At 42.0% G+C, this 21,380-nt stretch overlaps 1 protein-coding gene across 4 annotated transcripts in view; it reads right to left on the bottom strand.

The window, feature by feature from the left end:
• PHIP (PHIP subunit of CUL4-Ring ligase complex) overlaps positions 1-21,380 on the bottom strand; it is a 102,106-nt gene that overhangs the window by 10,477 nt on the left and 70,249 nt on the right. For 2 of the 4 annotated variants that reach the window (XM_075268287.1, XM_075268288.1), the window contains exons 25-34: positions 17,556-17,663; positions 14,559-14,683; positions 12,240-12,322; positions 11,568-11,679; positions 9,477-9,538; positions 9,101-9,256; positions 8,894-9,014; positions 4,168-4,293; positions 3,584-3,656; positions 3,066-3,116 (exon numbers count right to left, since the gene is read on the bottom strand). In XM_075268287.1, the coding sequence (XP_075124388.1) occupies positions 3,066-3,116; positions 3,584-3,656; positions 4,168-4,293; positions 8,894-9,014; positions 9,101-9,256; positions 9,477-9,538; positions 11,568-11,679; positions 12,240-12,322; positions 14,559-14,683; positions 17,556-17,663 (1,017 nt within the window). The remainder of the gene's footprint in view (positions 1-3,065; positions 3,117-3,583; positions 3,657-4,167; positions 4,294-8,893; positions 9,015-9,100; positions 9,257-9,476; positions 9,539-11,567; positions 11,680-12,239; positions 12,323-14,558; positions 14,684-17,555; positions 17,664-21,380) is intronic. The other 2 variants (XM_075268289.1, XM_075268290.1) reach the window with 1 other exon arrangement.

The raw sequence follows: 21,380 nt of genomic DNA, 5'->3' as shown, positions 1-21,380 counted from the left end.
CGGGCTGAATCGCTATTAGGCGGTTGAGGTTGGACGGAGACTTGTCCCAGGGGGTCAGAATCACCAATTGCAGAGGACGACATTGGGACTGAACAAAATGGATGGCCTTGAAAGTAGAGACCATGGTTCTCAGGACACGCATGCAGAATTGAAAAGAGCATGTATAGTGTCACAGAAGTTGGTACATACTGGATCGGAGGGACAGGTTCTTGGACTCTGGAAGAAGAATCCTGCCCTCGTGCATGACAAGAATCATGCCCCCCTAGGAATTCCATAAGCCAGAAGGCTTGAGGACAGGATCTTACCTCGATGAGACAATCGAACTGGCGAAGGAAGTCCAAGTGATCCGTAATCTGATCAGATTGTCTGTCTTGGAGAGAGCCTTCACCCGGAGGTTGTCCAAATATGGAGCCATGGCAACTCCTCTGGAACGAAGGATGACCGTGAGAGACGCCATCACCATGGTAAATAGGCAAAGCCACGACAAAACAAAGAAAAACGCTGACAGCAAAGTGCAATGGAAATGTGAAAATCACTGAACTCTAGGGATTCCACGAGCGACTGCATGGACTCCATGCATTACCTGCGAACGCAGATGAATCTGTTGAGCTCCCTCAGGTCCACAGAGGCGAAGAGAGCGGTCCACCTTGAGAACAGGTTAGAATAAGTCTGGAGAACTCTGGGAATACTCAATCGGGGGAAGAATACAAAGTGGACAGAAAAAAATTTCCATTTGGAAGGGAGGAAAACTGAGTAGCCAGTAGAAACCACCTCTTGCACCCAAGTGTTGCTTACGCTGGCAAGCCAGATCTCTCAGACGGAGAGCGGCTGTTCACCCACCAGAGGAATCCTGAGTGGGGGAAGACCTCGTAAAGAGCTGGGCTTAAAAGAGGAAATGTCTGAAAGGCAGCTGTGGGCTTCCAGGCAGACCTGGGCTAGAGGAGAGGGCTTCTTGGAGCCAAAGTCCTGAGAATACTGTCCGCAAAAAGAAGGTGGAGCTTCAAAACGAGCAAAAGAACAAAGGAGGATGGCAGACGTTGTGGGAGAAAAGAGCTTCTTCTTCCTGTAGCCCGAGAGATGAGTTAAGGATCATGCCCAGTCTAGGCCTACATTAAAAACATGGCCCGGTTATTCCAGAGAGAAGATACGGGCCATGACTCCCTACTTAGACGCAGAACCAGTATGCCATGAACGGAAGCAAACATAATGGCAGATAGCCACAGTGATGGAGGCCGCCCTGGCAAAACGGCGAGATGGTTCTAGGGAAGCATTGCACAGGTAACTGGAAGCATTCAGTATTTGAGGGACAAGTCGCTGTCCTAGAGGAAGGGGAGGTGGGATCACTGAGCCCATTCTGGAACTTTTGGCCAAGGGAATGCAGACCTTGATGACCAAGAAGCAATAAAGGAAGGGTGCAAGGAAGAGCCAGCTGCTACGAAAGCTGACTTGGCAATTTGGGTGGGGGACGAGTCCACACACAGTCTGAGAAACTGTGAGAGAAGCAGAGTCTGCTAAAGGCAGGATAGTAGCCTGGAAGAGTCAGGCTATTGTAGGGTCTGCTGTAGGAGGCTCTGACCCCTTGAAGAGACACTGACCAGGAAAAAGACGTCCGATTGCAAGAGGAAGGTAGGGGACATTTCAGGTGAAGCCATTATTACTTAAAGAATTGGTCAAAAGCCCCATGCTGAAGACCCCTGCACCTGAAAGAAATTAAAATAGAAATAATGTAAGAGAGAAGGCCTGAGTCAGGTGGTGTCTGTCTCCTACAGACACTAAGTTAAAACTGACTAGCATGGTGTCTGTGGAGAGGGTATAGCCTGGAGGTGGAGCTGACATCTTTTGATATTCCTAGTGTCAGCCTGCCAACTTTTTCACCTTACAACCACAAACTCAAATGAATTTTAAGTGACAGAGCAACACAAAGTAGCACATATTTGTTAAGCTGAACGAAAATGATACATGGTTTTCAAAATTTTAATCAAATAAAAATCTGACAAGTGTGATGTACAAAAGTATTCATCCCCCCCCCCATATCAATATTTTACAGATCTATCTTTCACTGCAATTACTGCTAGATAAGTCTTTTGGGGTATGTCTAACGGTTTTTCACATCTAGAGACTGAGATTTCTGCCCAGTTTTCTTTGAAAAATAGCTCAAGCTCAGCCAGATTGGATGCAGAGCGTATGTGAACAGCAATTATCACGTCTTGCCACAGATGCTCAATGGGATTTAGGTCTAGACTTTGACTGGGCCATTCTATCGCAGCAGAGTGCTGTGCTTGGTAATAAGTGAAGAGGCCACAGCAATCAATATTAGAGATGAACGAACACTGTTTGGATCAGCCGATCCAAACAGCACGTACCCATAGAAATGAATGGAAGCACCTGTGACGCCGGCAAAGTCAGCATCACAGGTGCTTCCATTCATTTCTATGGGTACGTGCTGTTCGGATCGGCTGATCCAAACAGTGTTCGCTCATCTCTAATCAATATCCTAGTGCTGGACAATTCCTTTAATAAAAGGGTTTTTTGTACATTTTTTTAAAAAAAATCCTTTGATCACTTTTCTAAAACACATTCTGCGCTTTTCCACTTCAGGTGGCCTATCACACCATGCCTCTGAAAAAGTAACAGGCTTCTGTATGTGATAAACTCAGAAGCCAGTTTTAGTTCCCAGTCTACATGGCAAACCACTTGTACTTAGTTACTATGTTGTGTGGGAGGTGATGACTTACAGAGGGAACTCGTCCTCTCGCTAAAACCCTTTTAATACTATGGACTGCCATAGATTGGAGCAACTACATATGGTATCAGAGGTTTAACTCAACCCAGCTGTTAAAGCAGAAGCTATACCCAACACAGGACATCTTCAGTTCTTAGAGGAAGCTACCACAAAGACAGTGGCCTAGCGTAAGGCCCAATTCTATATTCTAACTGACCAAATCCAATGGGAAATAACACCTTTTTAGACAAAATAATAGAATTGAAATCATTTAGTGGAGTAAAAATAGTCTACCTTTGCAAGTTTATATTAGGTAACTAGGTAGCCAGTTTATGTACATTACCTTTCTCTTCCTTGTAGAGGTTCCAGGCATATCAGCATCTTTCTCTTCCTCCTTGAAGATGTAAAGATAAGGCATAAGAATGTCAAACAATTTTATTAACAAGATACCTCTATACTTCTATCATTTTAAATGAATACTACTACTTTTAGAAGTAAGGGTAACTTTAAAGGCAGTCCAGTGTCACCAAAATCAAATCCAAAGTCCAACATTGATTCAGTACATTTGATATACATACACCTATACATAAACATAATGTGTAAAAAATTTACTTGTAGCATATTTAGGTGACACAAGCCGTTATATTGTTGCATCACACTGTACTTTATATCAGTTTTGACCCAGATACTGGGTGGGGAACTAGACCATTCAGTTTTATGTTCATTCCATTAAAACTACTATGGAACCTATTACACTCACTCCCTCAATTTTTATCTTATTTATATTTGTTATTTTTCCACAAATTGAATAATGTACAATTTGATACCTCAATATAAAATATTACAAATGTAAAACTTTACCTCATCGGAGTCTGACAAAAGCTTCTTCTTCATGCTATTATATTGTGGTATGATGTCATAGCAACTCTGATCCCTGTGTGAAAAAGAATGTGTTAAAACATAATATACATAGTGTATAAAGTATAGCAAGAAACAGTGTTGCTTTAAAAAAAAATTAGAAAGTGTTAAAATAGCACTGTCACAGCTCATTTGCTTTAAATGACAATGCCTATATAATCTTGATATCATCGTTTAGCACAAGTATGAGCATTATAAGTATTTGAAGCAAAACTGTATGCAGAAAATATTCAGTAAGGAAACCTTCGTGCCATGTAATGATCCCCTGTGTTCACTGTTTTCTCAGTACTTACAAAGACACTTATTTCAGAGTTAGAACAGGACTATCATTCACTAGCATTAGAACAAGGATTAATTTTGTATTCATTTCATCATTTTGAGTACATATTCCATTTTATATGAACATTGGAGTTTTACATCGCTAATAGATAAGAACAATTGAGAGGCTGACAATAGTGTGAACCTAGTGTAAAGTAAGAGGTGATCGTACTATATAAAGATTAATTTACCCACAGTATGAAACTTACTTGATAAAAAACAGTAAGATATCCGTGACAAACTTTGCCGACTTAACGATTGGGCTTCCAGGCTCATTAAATGTTCGAGTGTTATGTTCTATGTACCGAACTTCCCACATTAGAGAAGAGACACGCCTGGAAATAAAGGACAAAGTAACTTTCTAAATAAGTTTTATTTGTCAACATTTATTCTCGTTTGTTAACCCCTTAGCGACCTTTGACGTACTATTACGTCATGGACGCGAGGTACTTCGCGCACCATGAAGTAATTGTACGTCATGGTGATTCCGCCCGCTCACTAGCTGAGCGGGCGGAATCGGAACTGGGTGATGGCTGTTACTGACAGCTATCACCCTTTTCCATAACCTCCGGTCGGTACTTTTACCGATCGGAGGTTTTAACCCTTTGATTGCGATGGTCAAACATGACCACCGCAAACAAAGGGTTCCGCGATCTCTCCTCCCCCCCCCCCCCCCCCCCCCCCCCCGGCGGCGAGATCGGGGGGTGCCGGTATCTTTAATACGTAGTCTGGGGTCTGGTTAGTGACCCCAGACAGCCCTGAGCACTCACTTACTTACCTGGTGCTCCCGGCGTCTTCTGGAAGGGAGTCTGTGCCGTCCGCACAGCTCACTTCCTGTTTCTCGAGTGAGACACGTGCAGGCTGTCACTGCAGCCTGTGTCTCAGTCTACAGTAGAGAATCAGTGATTGCATGCATACATGCAATCACTGATCCATGTGTCCCATAGGGACACAAGAACAAGTAAAAAAAAAAAGTGTAAAAAAAAAAAAAAAAGTATTTGAAAACAATTAATAAAGTTATAAAGTCCCAAAAATCCCTTTTTTCTATAAAAAATGAATTATGTAAAAAAAACACAAAAAATTAATAAAAACAATACATATTTGGTATTGTTGCGTCCGTAACAACCTGTACAACAAAACTGAAACAATATTTAATGTACACAGTGAACGGCGGTAAAAAAATAACGGAAAAAACCCGCCGGAAGTAGTGATTTTTCGCCATCTCACCTTACAAAATGTGCTATAAAAAGTGATCAAAAAGTCATATGCACCCCAAATTAGTACCAATAAAATGCACAGGTTGTCCCGCAAAAAATTAGCCCTCAACCAACACTGTCAAGCGAAAAATAAAAATGTTACGCCTCTCAGAAGATGGCGATGCAAAAATCACTGATTTATGTCCCCAAATCTGTTTTTGTTCTGCAGACTTAGTATCGCATAAAAAAATAACATAAATGAGGTATCGCCGTAACCGTACCGACCCGCAGAATAAAGGTCACATGTTACTTATACTGTACGCTGCATGGCGAAAAATGTAAAAGGTAAAACTCAATACCAGAATTGATTTTTTCTCTTTTAAATCCAGCAAAAAAAGAGTTAATAAAATGTAATCAGTAAGTTTTAGGCACCCCAAGATGGTGTCATTACAAAATACATAGTATCCCGCAAACAACAAGCCCTTATATGGCCACATCAGCAGAAAAATAAAGAAAATATAGCCTCTACCAATGTGAAGACAAAAACCCGCAAAATCGCCAAATCATTAGAACACAACTGGGTGCGGCAGGCAGGGAATGTATAAGCTGTGCAAGCGAATATCAGGGGACACCCCGGATTTAGAGCTTACGAGGGAAAATATACCAGAAGTGACCCCAGTGTGACTTCCCCAATCATAGGAGCTACTGGGGGTACAGTAGGGAATTTAGTGTCTGCAATGTCCTCCGCACCGCTTATACATTCCCTCTTCGCCATCCGCTGTGCAGTCACGTCCGGGATACTAATACTCACTACACCCCCTGATAAATTCTTTTAGGGGTGCAGTTTTCAAACTGCGCTCACTCCTTTGGGGAATCCACTTTTCTGGTACCTTACAGGCTCTACAAACATGACATGGCGTCTAGATACCAAACATCTGAATCTGTACTCCAAAAGCCACATTGCGCTCCTTCCCTTCTGACCCCTGCTGTGTGCCCAAACTGCAGTTTATGCCACATGTATGACACTGGTGTAACCGGGGTAATGTCATATGTGAGTATAAACTGATATTAGGGCACATGTATGACACTGGTGTACCCCGGATAACGTACGTAATGTCATATGTGGGTATAAACTGATATTAGGGCCCAGCCAGACACAGAAGGGAAGAAGGTTATTTGGTTTTTGGAGCACAGACTTAGACGGTTTGGTTTTTGGATGCCATGGCACTTTTGCAGAGACTCTAAAATTTCCCCTACAAAATGGGGTCACTTCTTGGGGAATTCCAGTTTACTGGCACCTCCAGGGCTCTGCAAAAACAACATGGCACCCAGAAAGTCCCTCTAAATCTGTACCCCAAAAGCTATAAAGCGCAGTGCTCCTTCCCTTCTGAGCCCTGCTGTGCGCCCAAGCAGCAGTTTATACCCACATATATAAATTTTTTGCCCCTCGGGATCGCCCACTTAATAGTTTTAGGAGTGCAGGTCTCTGACAATACAAAGTCGGTGCAATGCATTGGATACCAAAATGGCATATTTCTTTAAAAATTTCAAATTTTGGGAAGCATTTTTAGTCTCAAAATCATAATACCACTTGATACATTCCTTGATGGGTGTAGTTTCTAAAATGGGGTCACTTTTGAGGGGTTTCTATTGTATTGATACTTTAGGGGCTCAGCAAATGCGACATGGCACCTCAAAACTATTCCAGCAATATATGCCCTCCAAAATCCAAATAGCGCTCTTTCCATTCTGAGCCCCAACATGTACCCATACAGCAGATTATGATCCCATATGGGGTATTGCCGTGTTCAGGGGAAATTGTGGGGGGCTCTTAATTCTCTAAGTACTTGCAAAAATTAAAAATATGGCGCTAAATGGACGATTTATTGGAAAAAAAGTAATTTTTCATTTTCACATCTCAATGGTAAAAAAATCTGTGAAACACCTGTAGGGTCCAAGTGCTCACTAAACCCCTTGATAAATTCCTTGAGGGGTCTAGTTTTCAAAATGGGGTCGTTTTTTTTTTTTTTTTTTGGGGGGGGGGGGGGGGGGGGTTTCCACTGTTCTAGCACTTCAGGGGCTCTCCAAATGCAACATGGTGCCTGAAACAGATTTCAGCTAAATTTGCCCTCCAAAATCCCAATAGCGATCCTTCAGCTCTGGACTTTACAGTGTGCCCATAGATCACTTTACATCCACATGTGGGGCATTTCTGTAGTTGGGGCAAAGTGCTTGACAATTTGTGGGGTGCATTTTCTTTTTTAACCCGTTGTGGAAATGCATAATTTGGGGTTAAAGCTACATTTTATAGCAAAAAATGTCACTTTTCCTTTTTTTGGGCCAATTCTGTTACACTCCTGTAGGGTCAAAGGGCTCACTAAACCCCTTGGTAAATTCCTTGAGGGGTATAGTTTCCAAAATGGGGTGACATTTTGGGGGTTTCCACTGTTTTGACACATTGGGGGCTCTGCAAAAGGGACATGGTGCCTGAAAAGTATTCTAGTAAAATCTGGCCTACAAAATCCAATTAGCGCTCTATCCGTTCTGAGAGCGACCGTGTGCCCGTACATTAGGGTACCAGCACATATGGGGTATTGTCGTGTTCAGGAGAAATTGTGTAACAAAATGTGGGGTGCAGTTTCTCCTTTAACCCTTTGTGAAGATGAAAAATTTGGGGCTACAGTGACATTTTATTATAAAAAAAGTAATTTTTCATTTTCACATCTCAATGGTAAAAAAAATCTGTGAAACACCTGTAGGGTCCAAGTGCTCACTATACCCCTTGATAAATTCCTTGAGGGGTCTAGTTTCCAAAATGGGGTGACATTTTGGGGTTTTCCACTGTTTTGGCACCTTGGGGGCTTTGCAATCGGGGCATGGTGTCTGAAAAATATTCTAGCAAAATCTGGCCTACAAAATCCAATTAGTGCTCCATCTGTTCTGAGAGCGACCGTGTGCCCGTACATTAGGGTACCAGCACATATGGGGTATTGTCGTGTTCGGGAGAAATTGTGTAACAAAATGTGGGGTGCAGTTTCTCCTTTAAACCTTAGTAAATGTGTAAATTCTAGGGCTAAATGAATATATTAGTGACAGAAATTGAAAAATGTAAATTTGACCTCCATTTTGTTTTAATTGTTGTGAAATGCTGAAAGGGTTAAGAAACTTTCTAACTGCTGTTTTAGATTCTTTCAGGAGTGCAGTTTTTAGAATGGGGTGACTTTTGGGGGGTTTTATTAGAGAGGCCTTTCAAGTTCCCTTCAGAACTGAACTGGTCCCTTGAAAAATGTGTTTTGGAAATTTTCTTGAAAATTTGGAAAATTACTGCTTGACTTGTAAGCCTTATAATATCTGAAAAAAATGAAAGGGTGCTTAAAATTTGATTGCTACATAAATCAGAGACATGGTTAATTATATTTATGAAAAAATTCGGGTAGTATGACTTTCTATTTGAAAGGCTTGCAATTTCAAAGTTTGAAAACTGCATTTTTTTCAAAATTTTCACCAAATTTCCTATTTTTTCATAATTAAAGACAAAACATATCGACGAAAATTTACTACTGACATGAAGTACAATGTGTTACGAAAAAACAATCTCAGAATCACTTGTGTAAGTTAAAGCGTCTCAAAGTTATCGCCATTTAAAGTGACATGTCAGATTTGAAAAAAGAGGCCTGGTCCTTAAGTCACTTTTGGGCTGTGTCTCTAAGGGGTTAAATTTATTGTTTGGAGAATTCACCTGTAGAATCTGTTTTCAAGCCGCTGTTTAATTGTACTTAGGTCAGTTGGATAAGCCACGACAGTGCTGTACATTGGGTAAGCCTGTAGGTCTACAGGAGCCACAAAGGCAGCAGCAATATCTAAGTAAATAATGAAAAAACAAAAAACACATCAGAAACTCATTTACAATTAAACACTACATTGGTTTGTAGAATTTTAGTAGTACCTAGAGTCATCAGCTGGTTAATTGCGCCAATAATTCTCTCACATTCTTCATCTCTGCTTCTACTTCCCCACTCTCCATCAATTGGCCTGTATAGTAAGGATCGGACCTCAGTTTCTATTAGAGGTACACTGGTACCCAGCTCATCAGGAAACACTGCTAATAGGCAGAAAACAGAAAAATATAAACCCTTCCATTAATTGGGTTTTAGTGGCATACATCTAAGCAACAATTGATTCTATTGATTAGAAGAAAATAATGAATAGGAAGATGAACAAATAAAATGAGGGTTTTCTTTTTTTATTCAATTTATGTTAGATATATTTTCTAGTTACTTTGAGATTGAAAAAATAAAAATCTTTAACACAAAAACACAAACCGTTACTGGGTATAATCTCCATGTCCCAAGGGCTCATCTTCTCTGTGTCACCATTGTCCCAACTGCGGGAAAGAAAATAAATCTTAAAATCAGGCACTAACAGAAAGCAATAATTTACCACCCCACTTAAAAAAAAAAAAACAAAAAAAAAACAAAAAAAAACCCATGTGTAAATCATACTAAGCATTAAAGCATTAAAGATGGCTTCAGCTATTACTTTGTTATTTTTCTTCCTATGCTAACAAAAGAATAAGTTCACTTGTGACTAGCAGATGAGCTTGTTAAAAAAAATAAAATGCATAATAAATATTATATGGAGTAATTTTTTTCAAATATATATGTACATAGCGGAAAAAAAAAATACACAAATTTTCTATCCATGGAAGAGTAAAAAGAAAAGGTTTGATTCACTCAGGTGAAACATGAAATTTCAGTTTTGACTGGATATGATGTGTTTTATGTAAATAAAGCTAAAATAAATAGCGGAAGGGAAAGTTCTTAAAATTCTAAAACACTTTGGTCCAGGTTTAATAACAGTTCTAATAGTGCAAACTTAGATGGGCAGACTAAAAATACGCCAGAATTATCACAGTGCTGATGCTGAGTGATAAACCTGGCATTTCTTTAGACCAGCGGTTCTCAACCTGTGGGTCACGACCCCGGCGGGGGTCGAACGACCAAAACACAGGTGTCGCCTAAAGCCCCGTCCCGGTCCCCGTCCCGGTCGGTATGTCCCGGTTTCAACTGAGTTGAACACACAGGCGATTAAAGCAGGAGCTGTCACAGCCAGCTCCTGCTTTAATGCTGCGCTGCGGCTTCTGCATGTGTAGGCGCGATGTCATGATCTCACATCGCGCCTACAACTATATGAGTAAGCGAGACTGCGTGGAGAGCGGCGGGGGAGCGTTGGAAGGTGAGTATAAGAGTTTTTTTTTTTTTTTGTTTTAAACATTAAGGTGGAACATAATGAAGGGGCAGATGAAGGGGGGGACGGCATGACACTGGGGCAAATGAAGGGGGAGGGAACGGCATGACACTAGGAGCAGAGATGGAGGGACATGAAGCTCTGGGCAGAGTTGGGGGAACATGAAACTGGGGAAGAGATGGGGGACATGAAACTGGGGGCAGAGATGGGGGGGACATGAAACTGGGGCAGAGATGATGGGGGGGGCATGAAACTGGGGGCAGATGAAGGGGTTATATGAAACTGGGGGAGAGATGGCAAGGGGACATATAATGTACGGGTGACTGTAGGAGGATTATACTGTGTGGAGGCACATGAAAAATGAATGAGAATGGGTGAAGTTAACATAAACGTGGGTGGGGCTAAATTCGCCGCGGCGTGGAGATTTGTAGGCCATTTCTGCGACTTTCTCTTTTGCCCAGAACCTGGAGGTTATAGGTTATATGTCCTGATTGTAAGGCAGAGCTTCATTCACCCAAGGGTGATTTACGTTTACCATGTTGTACAATGGAATAGAGTGGTTATCCAAGACAAAACATAACACGATTTTTCAATAAAGGAGCGACACCTGGCTACAGGTCATGTTTGGTATTGTGGCTCAACCATATTTACTTTAATGTAGATGAGCCGCAATAACCAATACAACCCTTGGAAGGGGTAGCACTGTTTTTAGGAGATAACTCGCAAGTTTTTGTAATTCTGGACAACCACTTCATATCTGCAGGAAGTCTGCATACAAGATGCATACTTGGTGGTGGACCTGTCCATAAAATATAAATATGATATTTGTTTATCCAATCTTCTTTCTTCTCAGACAGTATATGACAGAGGGAGCACGAAGACAGTCTGAGTGGAGACTGTATGCATGCAAAGGCCTCAAAAAGTATTGAAAAAGGTAAATACACTATGGGAAGAATATGCAAATCTGTCTTCCATGATGTAATTAGGAAGTCAGGTGCCTCAGTTTTGCAAACCAATAGAGGGCCTCACTGGAATGTGCAAGCCTGTCTTCCCTGATGTAATTAGGAAGACAGAATCTCAGTGAAAATAGCCCAATAAAGGCTGCTCCCTTTAACATCATGCTCGATGCAGTAATGTATAGCTAAAAGAGAGAAAACTTAACGTACCAGACATTGTAACACTGGAAAAGGCTATCTGGGTAAGATGGCTGTAGAGGTTCCTGGCTCTCAATAGTTCCAAACCACCAGGCATCATCAATTACAGATCGAAATCTGTCTCCTGCAACATACATATTTACACTTTATTAGCCTTAAGTGGGAACTATTAAAAAAAATATGTTTGCAAACTTTTTATTGATTCCATTATATTCAATATTCATAAAGCATTATTTTTGCATCTATAGGAAAACAAGCCTGATCATTGCTTTCTTTTAGTGATACATACTGCACATACTACTCCTTCCTTCTTCTGTTTGACTAGTGCAATATACAACATGGTATATCCTTCTGTATAAGAGCTCTCCCACTTCTTGCTGCCCTCTCTCACCACACTAAGTAATATCTATCAAATCCCCCTCATCGCCCCGGGGCTAAAATGATTGGTATCTGTTAATAACTTAGTCTGTGGGTCTATTGACCTACTCCCTTCTGCGTTATCTCAACTTGTGCAAACATTTGGTAGATTGATTGGGAACAGTCAAACCTGACATAGTGATGACATATCCTGGCAAAACATTTTTAGTTCAATTCCCACCTAAAACCAAAAAGGCCCTCTGCGGCAGTAACTATTCTCAGAATAACATTTTGTACAACTAATTAACCAGAGCCCGCTATACATACCTATGCTCCACTGTCTTCGTCGAGTTTCATCAAATTGCTGACGAAGAACTAAGAAGTCTATCACATCTGGCATATCATGATATCTGGACCAAGACAGCAGCACAACGTTACAAATGTATGTTAATTAGTAGATTTAAGACATAGAAAAATAAAACAATGTCACAACACTATGAACCCAAGTACTATTTTCTGTCCAAATTGTTCACCATAGATGACCATTAAATGCAGGTACAGAGAGATAAATCGTGCTTCTCCAACATAAGAAACAAAAAAGTTTAAAAACCAAACATTTGTGCAACAATGTTAACACTGAGTGTGCATCCAAGAAGAAAGTCCACTGGCTGGGGTTCTTAAAACATAGGATGATGGAACACTGATAGGATATCTCAGCAATATCTAATCATTGTGTCCTACATACACGGCTAAATCAGGTTAGCATGGTGTCTGTGGAAACAATCAAGCATTTTTAGAACATTTGTAGCATACACCCATCAGCTCCTTTCCTGCCTGCTAAACTGCTCATCCATTCTCACTAAAGACATCTTGTAGTTTGAAGAAGTATATGGAAGCAAAAAGAGGGGGAAGAAGAAAGACGGTGAGAAGCATATAGACACAAACATCCTTGAGACCTCATTCTTACCAGAGTTTATTCACAACTTTCCTGCTCACATAGCACTCCTTCACAAATGGGCCCTGCTTTGTTCCCAAACTGCAGTTTATGCCCACATGAATGACACTGCATACAGCCTGGCTCAAAGGCTGACATGGGAAAACCCCTTTAAGTACATTATCCTAAGTACAAGTGTCATACATGTGGGCATAGACTTCAATTTGGGCACAGCAGGGCAAGAGCACTATGTGGCTTTTAAAGTCCAGATTTAGATGTCCAGTGCCTAAACACCATGTCATGTTTGTAGAGACTCCAACATACCAGTAAAATGGAATTCCCTAAGGAGTGACCCCATTTTGAAAACTGTACCCCTCAAAGAATTTATCAAGGGCTGTAGTGAGCATTAGTTTTCCAGAAGTGAACACCATATTCCCTATTATTTTCCCAGTAGCTCCTACGATTTGGGGAGGGCCACTTCTGGTGTCTTTTCCTTCATATCCTCTAAATTTGGGGTCTACCTTAAAACACACATGAACAGATTATATATTCCGATTCTGCCAGCTTATATATTCCGATTTTTGGGCGGGGTTACTTTTCATATTGTGCAATTTTATTTTTTTCCCCTTCCGAGGGCGTGTTCTTTTGCAGTTTGAGATGCATTTTGTAAAAACCCCATTTTTGTTTGCCTATAACTTGACTAAATTTTATTAACCCTTTCTTGGTGGCTAAAAATATATATATATATATATATATATATATATATATATATATATATATATATATATATATATATATATATATATATATATATTCTGGCACCTACATTTTTTTTTTCTGAAATACTAGTTTTGCAGAACAAAAATTCATTTGGGGACAAATCAAATTATTTTTGGATCACCATCCTCTAATATGTGTAACATTTGTATTTTTCAGTCGACAGAGTTAGTTGGTCGGTTATTTTTTGTGGGACAACCAGTAATTTATATTGGTACTGTTTTGGGAGTAGATATGACTTTTTGACCACTTTTTATAGCATTTTTTTTTTGTAAGACAAGATCGCAATAAAAGTTATTTCTATGAAGAGGTTAAGAAGAAAGAAAACACAAGTTCTGGAAAAAAAAAAAAAAAAAGACAAAAAACAAATCGTGTTTTTTAACGTTATATTAGCTTTAACCCAAGGCACTACCACTGCCTTATAGAAAACTTTGATAGCTAAACCGGTCTCTACATAGATTAGGAAAAGTAGTACTTTAATTGCCCCATGCACTGCATTAACCCTCATTGTAGTCATGGAGATGACGTGGCTTAGCTGTAGAGTCACTGTGCATGATCCATAAATGGGATTAAGATGATCCATAATGGGATAACTGCACGATCAAATAAATGAGATTTCTGGGAGGTTGGCCTCAGCTTTTGAAGGCTGAAAACCACAGGCAAACACACAGAAATAATTAACATGCTGTGTGTTTAAACCCTTGGCAAGTAAATCACTAGCAATTATGCTGTGGCAAACTAACCCTGGGTGTCCATGGTCTAAGGGACATTAGTAAAGAGAAGATGGACACTTATGCCCATTTATGTCAACAAGGAGGAGCTACAGTGCAAGCAGTGATCAAACTACTTCTTTTACCTAATGAAGCTACTATTACTATTTAAACTGATTTATATAAAAAAAAATTTAAAAAAAACACAACCTCTATACAACTCACTTCATTGTAAATGCACCTCCAGTCAGTTTACCAGTGTCTGGATCAAGAAAGGCTAACTTAAGGCAGCAGAGGGTAGGAAGGCCTACTTCATATTTAATTCCAACAATCTTCATTAGTTCTTGCTCCTAAAAAAAAAAAAAATATTATACACACATTATTAAAGCGCTATTGCACCTAAAAGCAAGACAGTTCTGCTACATGTGGACTGGAAAGATCTCAAGAACTTTTGACAGCAACAATAATGCCAACAGAGGACAATAGACTTTCCTTGATTAAAGGGATCCTATTTTTTAAACACATTTTTTTTCTCCCTAACATGTTGGAATAGCCTTAAGAAAGGCTATTCTCCTACCTTTCTTTTTCCGCGCAGCCATTCGCCTGCAATCCCGATTTTTCTCGGTATGTAAATGAGCTCTCGCAGTACTGGGGACGGGCCCCAGCGCTCAGACAGCACTGGGGACGTCCCCAATGCTGCCAGAGAGCTCTCCAGCTCCGCCTCCATCTTCTTCTGCGACGAGGTCTTCACTGCGTCTTCTTCCGGTGGCGTCTTTTTCTTGTGGCCGTGGGCATGCGCAGTCGGCTTGCCCTAGGCCTAGAAGTAAGAAGACCCCACCAGAAGAAGACGCAGTGAAGACCGCGTCGCAGAAGAAGATGGAGACGGCGCTGGAGAGCTCTCTGGCAACTTCAATTGACTTATCTACATGTTGTAGGGCTCATACACATTAAAGGGGTTGCCCATGTAAAAATGGACCCTTTTTAGCATTTAAATCTGCTGGCGAGAGTGAAGAGAGGGAAAAAAAAAAAAAAAAAAAAAAGCTCACCTGTCCCCAGTGCTCCGCTGTGTGTAGTGCTATACTGCAAGGGGCAGTTGCTTACCGCCGAGTATAGCAGTACACAAAATACCGTCAGGAGGTGCGTTCCTACCTAGACAGTCAGGAACACCCTTCTGACTGACAACAGGCAGGGTGGTGGGGTAGGCTTACTTCTGTCACCACAGTGCATTTTTCAGGCCATTCCACCGGTACCCTCACTCACGTTCTCCTCATTTGAAGTCCATGCTATCAGACTTTTTCGCCCACTCTCCTTACAGGTAGCTGTGATCTACCGTCCACCTGGCTCACCCTACCAATTTTTGGATCACTTTGCTTCTTGGCTTCCCCACTTTTTATCCAGTGACATTCCTACCCTCATCATGGGTGACTTTAACATCCCTATTGACACCCCTCACTCCCCAGCTGCCTCACAGTTTCTCTCATTAACCACTTCTCTTGGTCTTTCACAATGTTCTTCTTCTGCCACACATGTAGGTGGAAACACGATTGATCTGGTCTTCCATCGACTCCTCAGTTTCTAAATTTACTAACTCTGCTCTGCCCCTCTCTGATCATAACCTTCTGTCTCTCACCATCAGTGCCCTCTCCCCTTCACAAGATACACCTACCCAACACACATATAGGAACTTGCGTACTATCGACACCCAGCACCTCTTAGATACTCTACAGTCCTCTCTGTCCCCCATCTCCTCAATCTCCTGTCCCAATCTGGCCACCAGTCACTATAATGAAACCCTTAAAAATGCATTGGATGAGGTGGCTCCCCCCTCCACTCAAAGTCCCACGTAGGAGGCAGCAGCCCTGGAACACGCCACAGACACTATTTCTTCAGCGGTGCTCTAGGTCTGCCGAACGTCTCTGGAGAAAATCACGCTCACCTGCAGATTTCCTCCACTTCAAATTTATGCTTAAAACATATATATATATATATATATATATATATATATATATATATATATATATATATATAAGACGCACTGGACTATAAGACGCACCTAGGTTTTAGTGGAGGAAAATAGGGAAAAAAAATTTTGAAGCAAAAACTGGTAAAATATTTAATATATGGGAGTTGTAGTTTTGCAACAGCTGCAAGGCCACATTGACAGGTGACCCTGTAGCTGTACGGGGATGCATAGAGTGTTTTTTTTTTTTTGCGGGGCCAGATGTACTTTTTAGTTATACCATTTTGGGGAATGTCTATTTCTTAGATCACCTTGTATTTTTTTTTTTACTATTTTATTCCCCCCCAGGGGCTTGAACCTGCGGTCACTTGATTGCAAGTCCCATAGACGGCAATACAAGTGTATTGCCGTCTATGGGACATTCTGTATATTAGTATTACGGCGGCTGGTCATAGACCCAGCCGCAATACTAATATAGCAGTGACAGGCCTGGGAGCCTCATTAGGCTCCCGGCTGTCACCCGAACAGGTCGGCTCCTGCGATATCGCCGCGCAGGAGCCGGCCTGCAACTTCACAGGTACGGGGCCGGTGGGGACCGGCCCCGGGGTAGAAGGGGCCACCGATACTGACCCGGCATCCGCTGTACTAGAGACGCGGATGCCGGGGAGGGATAGACGCCAGCACAGGTGCCGGGGCCTGAGACATCGTTCCTCTGCCCTGCCTGAAGCCAGCGGCGGGGGGACGGAGGAGCGGAATAGCATCGCCGCTGCTGGCTTCATGCAGGGCAGAGGAGCGCAGCGATGTCTCAGGCCCCGGCGTCTATCACTTGCCGGCTTCCGCCTCTCTATTAGAGCGGATGCCAGGCGCCACATTCAGACTATAAGACGCACCCTTCTTTCCCCCCCCAAATTTTGGGGGAAAAAAGCGCGTCTTATAGTCCGAAAAGTACGGTAGTTCTGCCCTTTACCTCGCCAAGCAAGACTATTTCACCGCCCTCATCTCTTCTCTCTCCAGCAACCCTAAAAGGCTTTTTGAAACTTTTCACTCCTTACTCACACCCAAGGTGCAGACGCCATTCACAGACCTTAGTGCTGATGACCTGGCCACGTATTTCCATGCTAAAATTGATAAGATCCGTCAGGAAATTACTGCCCAAGCCCCAGGTGGCATTGATCCCACCACCTACCTGTCTCCATTTAGCAATACTTTAGCCAGTTTTCATGATAACTGTAATTATTAGGTGTCATTATGAAGAAACTTACCCGTAACTCCATTTTATGCCATGGTTGTTTCTTCGCATTGATTCTATAGATTTTATTTTTCTTAGCCATTTCAACATATGCTTCATGGCCCTGACGAAAATAGTAGACCTGCAGAACCACATATAAAAATGATATAAATATTAGCTTGCAATGAAACTAAATACACAAAACCATATATGAACTTTGATCTATCCACACGTGTGTACACAAAACCAGTGTCATTTATATTATTCCCTCGTTATACAAAGTTCTGGGAGGGGGGGGTTATAGAATACATACAGATGACACTTGTTTTTCAATTTACAGAGATGTTATGTTCTTGAATTCTCAAAAAAGTGAGGTGAGCGACATAGAGAGGAAGGGTAGGGGAAGGGTAGGTAGGAAGGAAGAAAGAGATAAAAAAAGAAAGAAAGAAAGAAATAATTATTGGCCTACAAGATGTATCCAAGGCAACAGTGCTAGAACAGTGGTAGGATAAACAGGATTACATTTATTTTTTATTTTTTTTTTGTGATCTATAAAATTTGGCAAATTACCTTCAATGGGTGACAATGAGATTTTGCAGACTCTCTTTGTATTAAATGTGGTTATTCTTAAGGGAATACCACTTTAATCTTTTAAGGAAATGGTAGCCATGCAATGATCAGTAGAGAGCAGAGTTATTTATATAACCAATAGGCAAAGTTCAGCCTGGCTGCTGGATTAATGAAATCCCAATTATTAGTTGTAGCATTCTTTGAAGATAAAGATCAAAACCTGAATTAGGGCTTTAGCAATGTACCTGGATAATGAGTCATTGGACTAAATGTGAAGAAAGGACAGCTCACACTGAGTCTGATGTCTAGAAAGGATGGAACTATTACAGAGATGAAGCCATCAAGTTTAGGTGAAGATGATAGAAACAAGAGCCCAGTCTTAGAAAAATTAAGGCTAAGAATCCATGGCAGAAAATGAAGAGGAATTTAAAGGGATCCAATCATTCTTCTCCGCGCTACCGTTCAGTAGAAATCCAGGTTTTCTTCTGTATGCAAATGAGTTCTCTCACAGCCCTGGGGGGAGTCCCCAGCACTCAAACAGCACTAGGGGCATCCCCAATGCTAGGAGAGAAGTCTCCAGTGATGCCTCTATCTTCGCCTGGAACGGCCTGTCCCTGCATCTTTTTCCGATGCTGGGTTTCAAACTTCTAGGCATGCGCAGTCGGTTCCTCCAGATTTTTCTCACAGCACGCCTCCAGTGCTGTTTAAGCGCTGGGACCGCACCCAGTGCTGCGAGAGAACTCATTTGCATATTGAACAAAACCCGGAATTCTACCAAACAGCGGAGATGACATCTAAAGGTAGGAGAAGAATAGCCTCTTAAGATTATTCCTACGTGTTAGGGAGGAAAACAAAAAGGGAATCCAATGATTGGATCCCTTTAAGGCTAAGGCCCCATGTCGCGCAAACATTTTTTTGTTGCAGATTGTGTTTCTGCAAGTGAAGAACCTAGTGCACCGCCACATGCAGAGCAACAAAACTCAAACTGGCATCAACAGAGGCCACAGAAAGGATCTAGTAGAATTGGTAAAACTATAAGAGGTCAAAGTGACAGCCATACAGACATTGGCAGCAGAAGAAAGAGGAGGAGGCAGCCTTAGAGGCATCAAGGCCCTGAGAGGACCCTCAGGGAGCACTGACACGTAATCCATAAGAAGGAAAAAGGTGTGTTAGAGCCGAATAGCCTGAACCTCGTCAAGACAAGGTAGAGTGTTCACGGGGGAGTTTGGAGCAGCAACACAAGGCCATTTCATTGTTTAAGTGAAAGGAGGAAACAAGCTTCGGGAGAAAAAATAAAGGAGGATGTGAAAAGGAGGTTTCTGAGGCAGGGCAGTCAGCCCAGACTCTGCAAATGGACACGACTGGCACTAGGAAGGGCAATCTTCCAGGAGAAAACACAAGAAAGAAGAGCAAGCACTCACAGTGGCTCAAATGGGGAAACACCATGATGAATAGGGCACAGCATGCCACACCCTGCAGGAAAGTCTTCGACTAAGGCTGAAAAAGGCCATGCTTATCTGGAAAGAACAGAAAGGGTACAACTTCCTGCTCCTTCAGAGAAAACAGCCCAAGACTTTGGTCCAAACCAAACTGAGAAAAGCAAGGATCCTGGGGTTGGAGAAGTAGAAGGGTTCGCACCATCAAAAGTGGGCCCTCCAGGTGTGATGACATACCTACAAGATGCTTGTGAGCCTGGAAAAATAGAAGACTGGCTTGGAGAAACAGTGAAAGCTCAGAAACTCTGCTTTAACAGCCAGGCTGGACCCTGGGAAAGAACATTGTACTGCAGTGAAAGAGGCTAAGGTGCATCCATCAGCGGAACATAATGTATGGATACCAGGCCCAGTGGGGCCAATCTGGAGCCACCAGAACAGCAGGAACCCTCTCCGCAATGAGTTTCTGGAGAAGGGAAACAAATACAGAAATCAATGAGGAAATATGAGGGCATAGTTAGCGAGGGCCTTGGGGTCCGATCTGATCACGTAGCAGGAAGCTCATGGTTCAGATGGAAGGCAAAGTTGGATGATGACACCCAGAAGCTGTGGAGGGGAAGAGAGGTTCACCTCCGGGAAAGTGGAATTGGGCATGAGGGACATGCTATAAAGAAGACAACACCATACACAAAACCCACATGAATGGATGAATCAAGCAAGGGGAGCTCCTCCACAAATCTAGGACTCCGGAAGGAGAACTTTGCCCTGCTTAGTAACGAGGGTCATACCCAAGAATTCCATATACTGGGAAGGTGCAAGGCAGGACTTGTCCTTATTGTTAAACCACCCACACACTGATGAAGAAAAACCGAAGGTCAGGCGTCCTCAGGATAAATAGTCCAATAAAGGGGAGGCACGTTTCATTTATGGGGCAACCCCTAGAGCTAGAACAGGAACAGGGCCAGACTTGGGAGGGGCCTCAGGGTCACCAACTGAGCAGCGCCCAACTGGGAGGGCAACTGTTCCAAGGTCTCCAGGTCGGCTATAGCCCAGTTTGGAAAAGTAATCCTGGGCAGCTTGGGTGGCAGGTACTAGGAGCTAATGTCAGAGTGGCACCCACAGCAGATGGCAAAGTAAACAGCAATCCCAAGGTCAGTCGGATTCCTAGTGTCAATGGGCCAGGCTTATACCCAATGTGCTGTGTCCCACAATGATATAAAACCTGTTTTAGAGCCATTAAATGTCAAACTTGAAAGTTCAAAAGAGGACCGATTGTTGAGGCATGCCCAGTAGGGGTATATGTTACTAGAGTTTCTGAGTTGATGTGTGTTAATCTACTAGTTTCATTTTCGCATGTTAATATGTAAATAGTAAAAAAATCTGCAGACAGAAGCAGCTGTGGTTGAAAGTCAAATTATGACAAAATGCTCTTTTTGTCCCATGTATGCAAAAATACAAACCCTCAAATTATTGTGGGCTTGAAAGCAAGTATATAAAATACATATACCCACCCACTCTTGTACTGACATCGTAATCTCTCCAGCACTATGCTACCTGCTGTTGGGATTGTGTCCCCTAGGCCATTCTCCTGTACAGTTATGAATGCAGGCTGGCCTCTGCTCTGCTGTACAGAATCCTGACAGCAAAATCTACTTTCTCCTGCAGTGCAGAGAAAAGCAGTGGTCCCCAGCTTTTGTTAAACTGGACATCACTGACACAATCATGGGCCCACCTAACCAAAACAAACCATGTGATCAGTGGGTGTGATCTAAAGTGTAAATTAGAAATTTCATATCTCTGAATTTTGGTACTGTTGTACAATAAAAAGTAATCCTGAAAAATCCCCTTTAGGCCAA

This window comes from Leptodactylus fuscus, chromosome 3 (genome assembly GCF_031893055.1).
Source record: "Leptodactylus fuscus isolate aLepFus1 chromosome 3, aLepFus1.hap2, whole genome shotgun sequence".
In the NCBI taxonomy this organism is placed as follows: domain Eukaryota; kingdom Metazoa; phylum Chordata; class Amphibia; order Anura; family Leptodactylidae; genus Leptodactylus; species Leptodactylus fuscus.
This window is presented reverse-complemented; position numbering and strand designations above follow the sequence as displayed.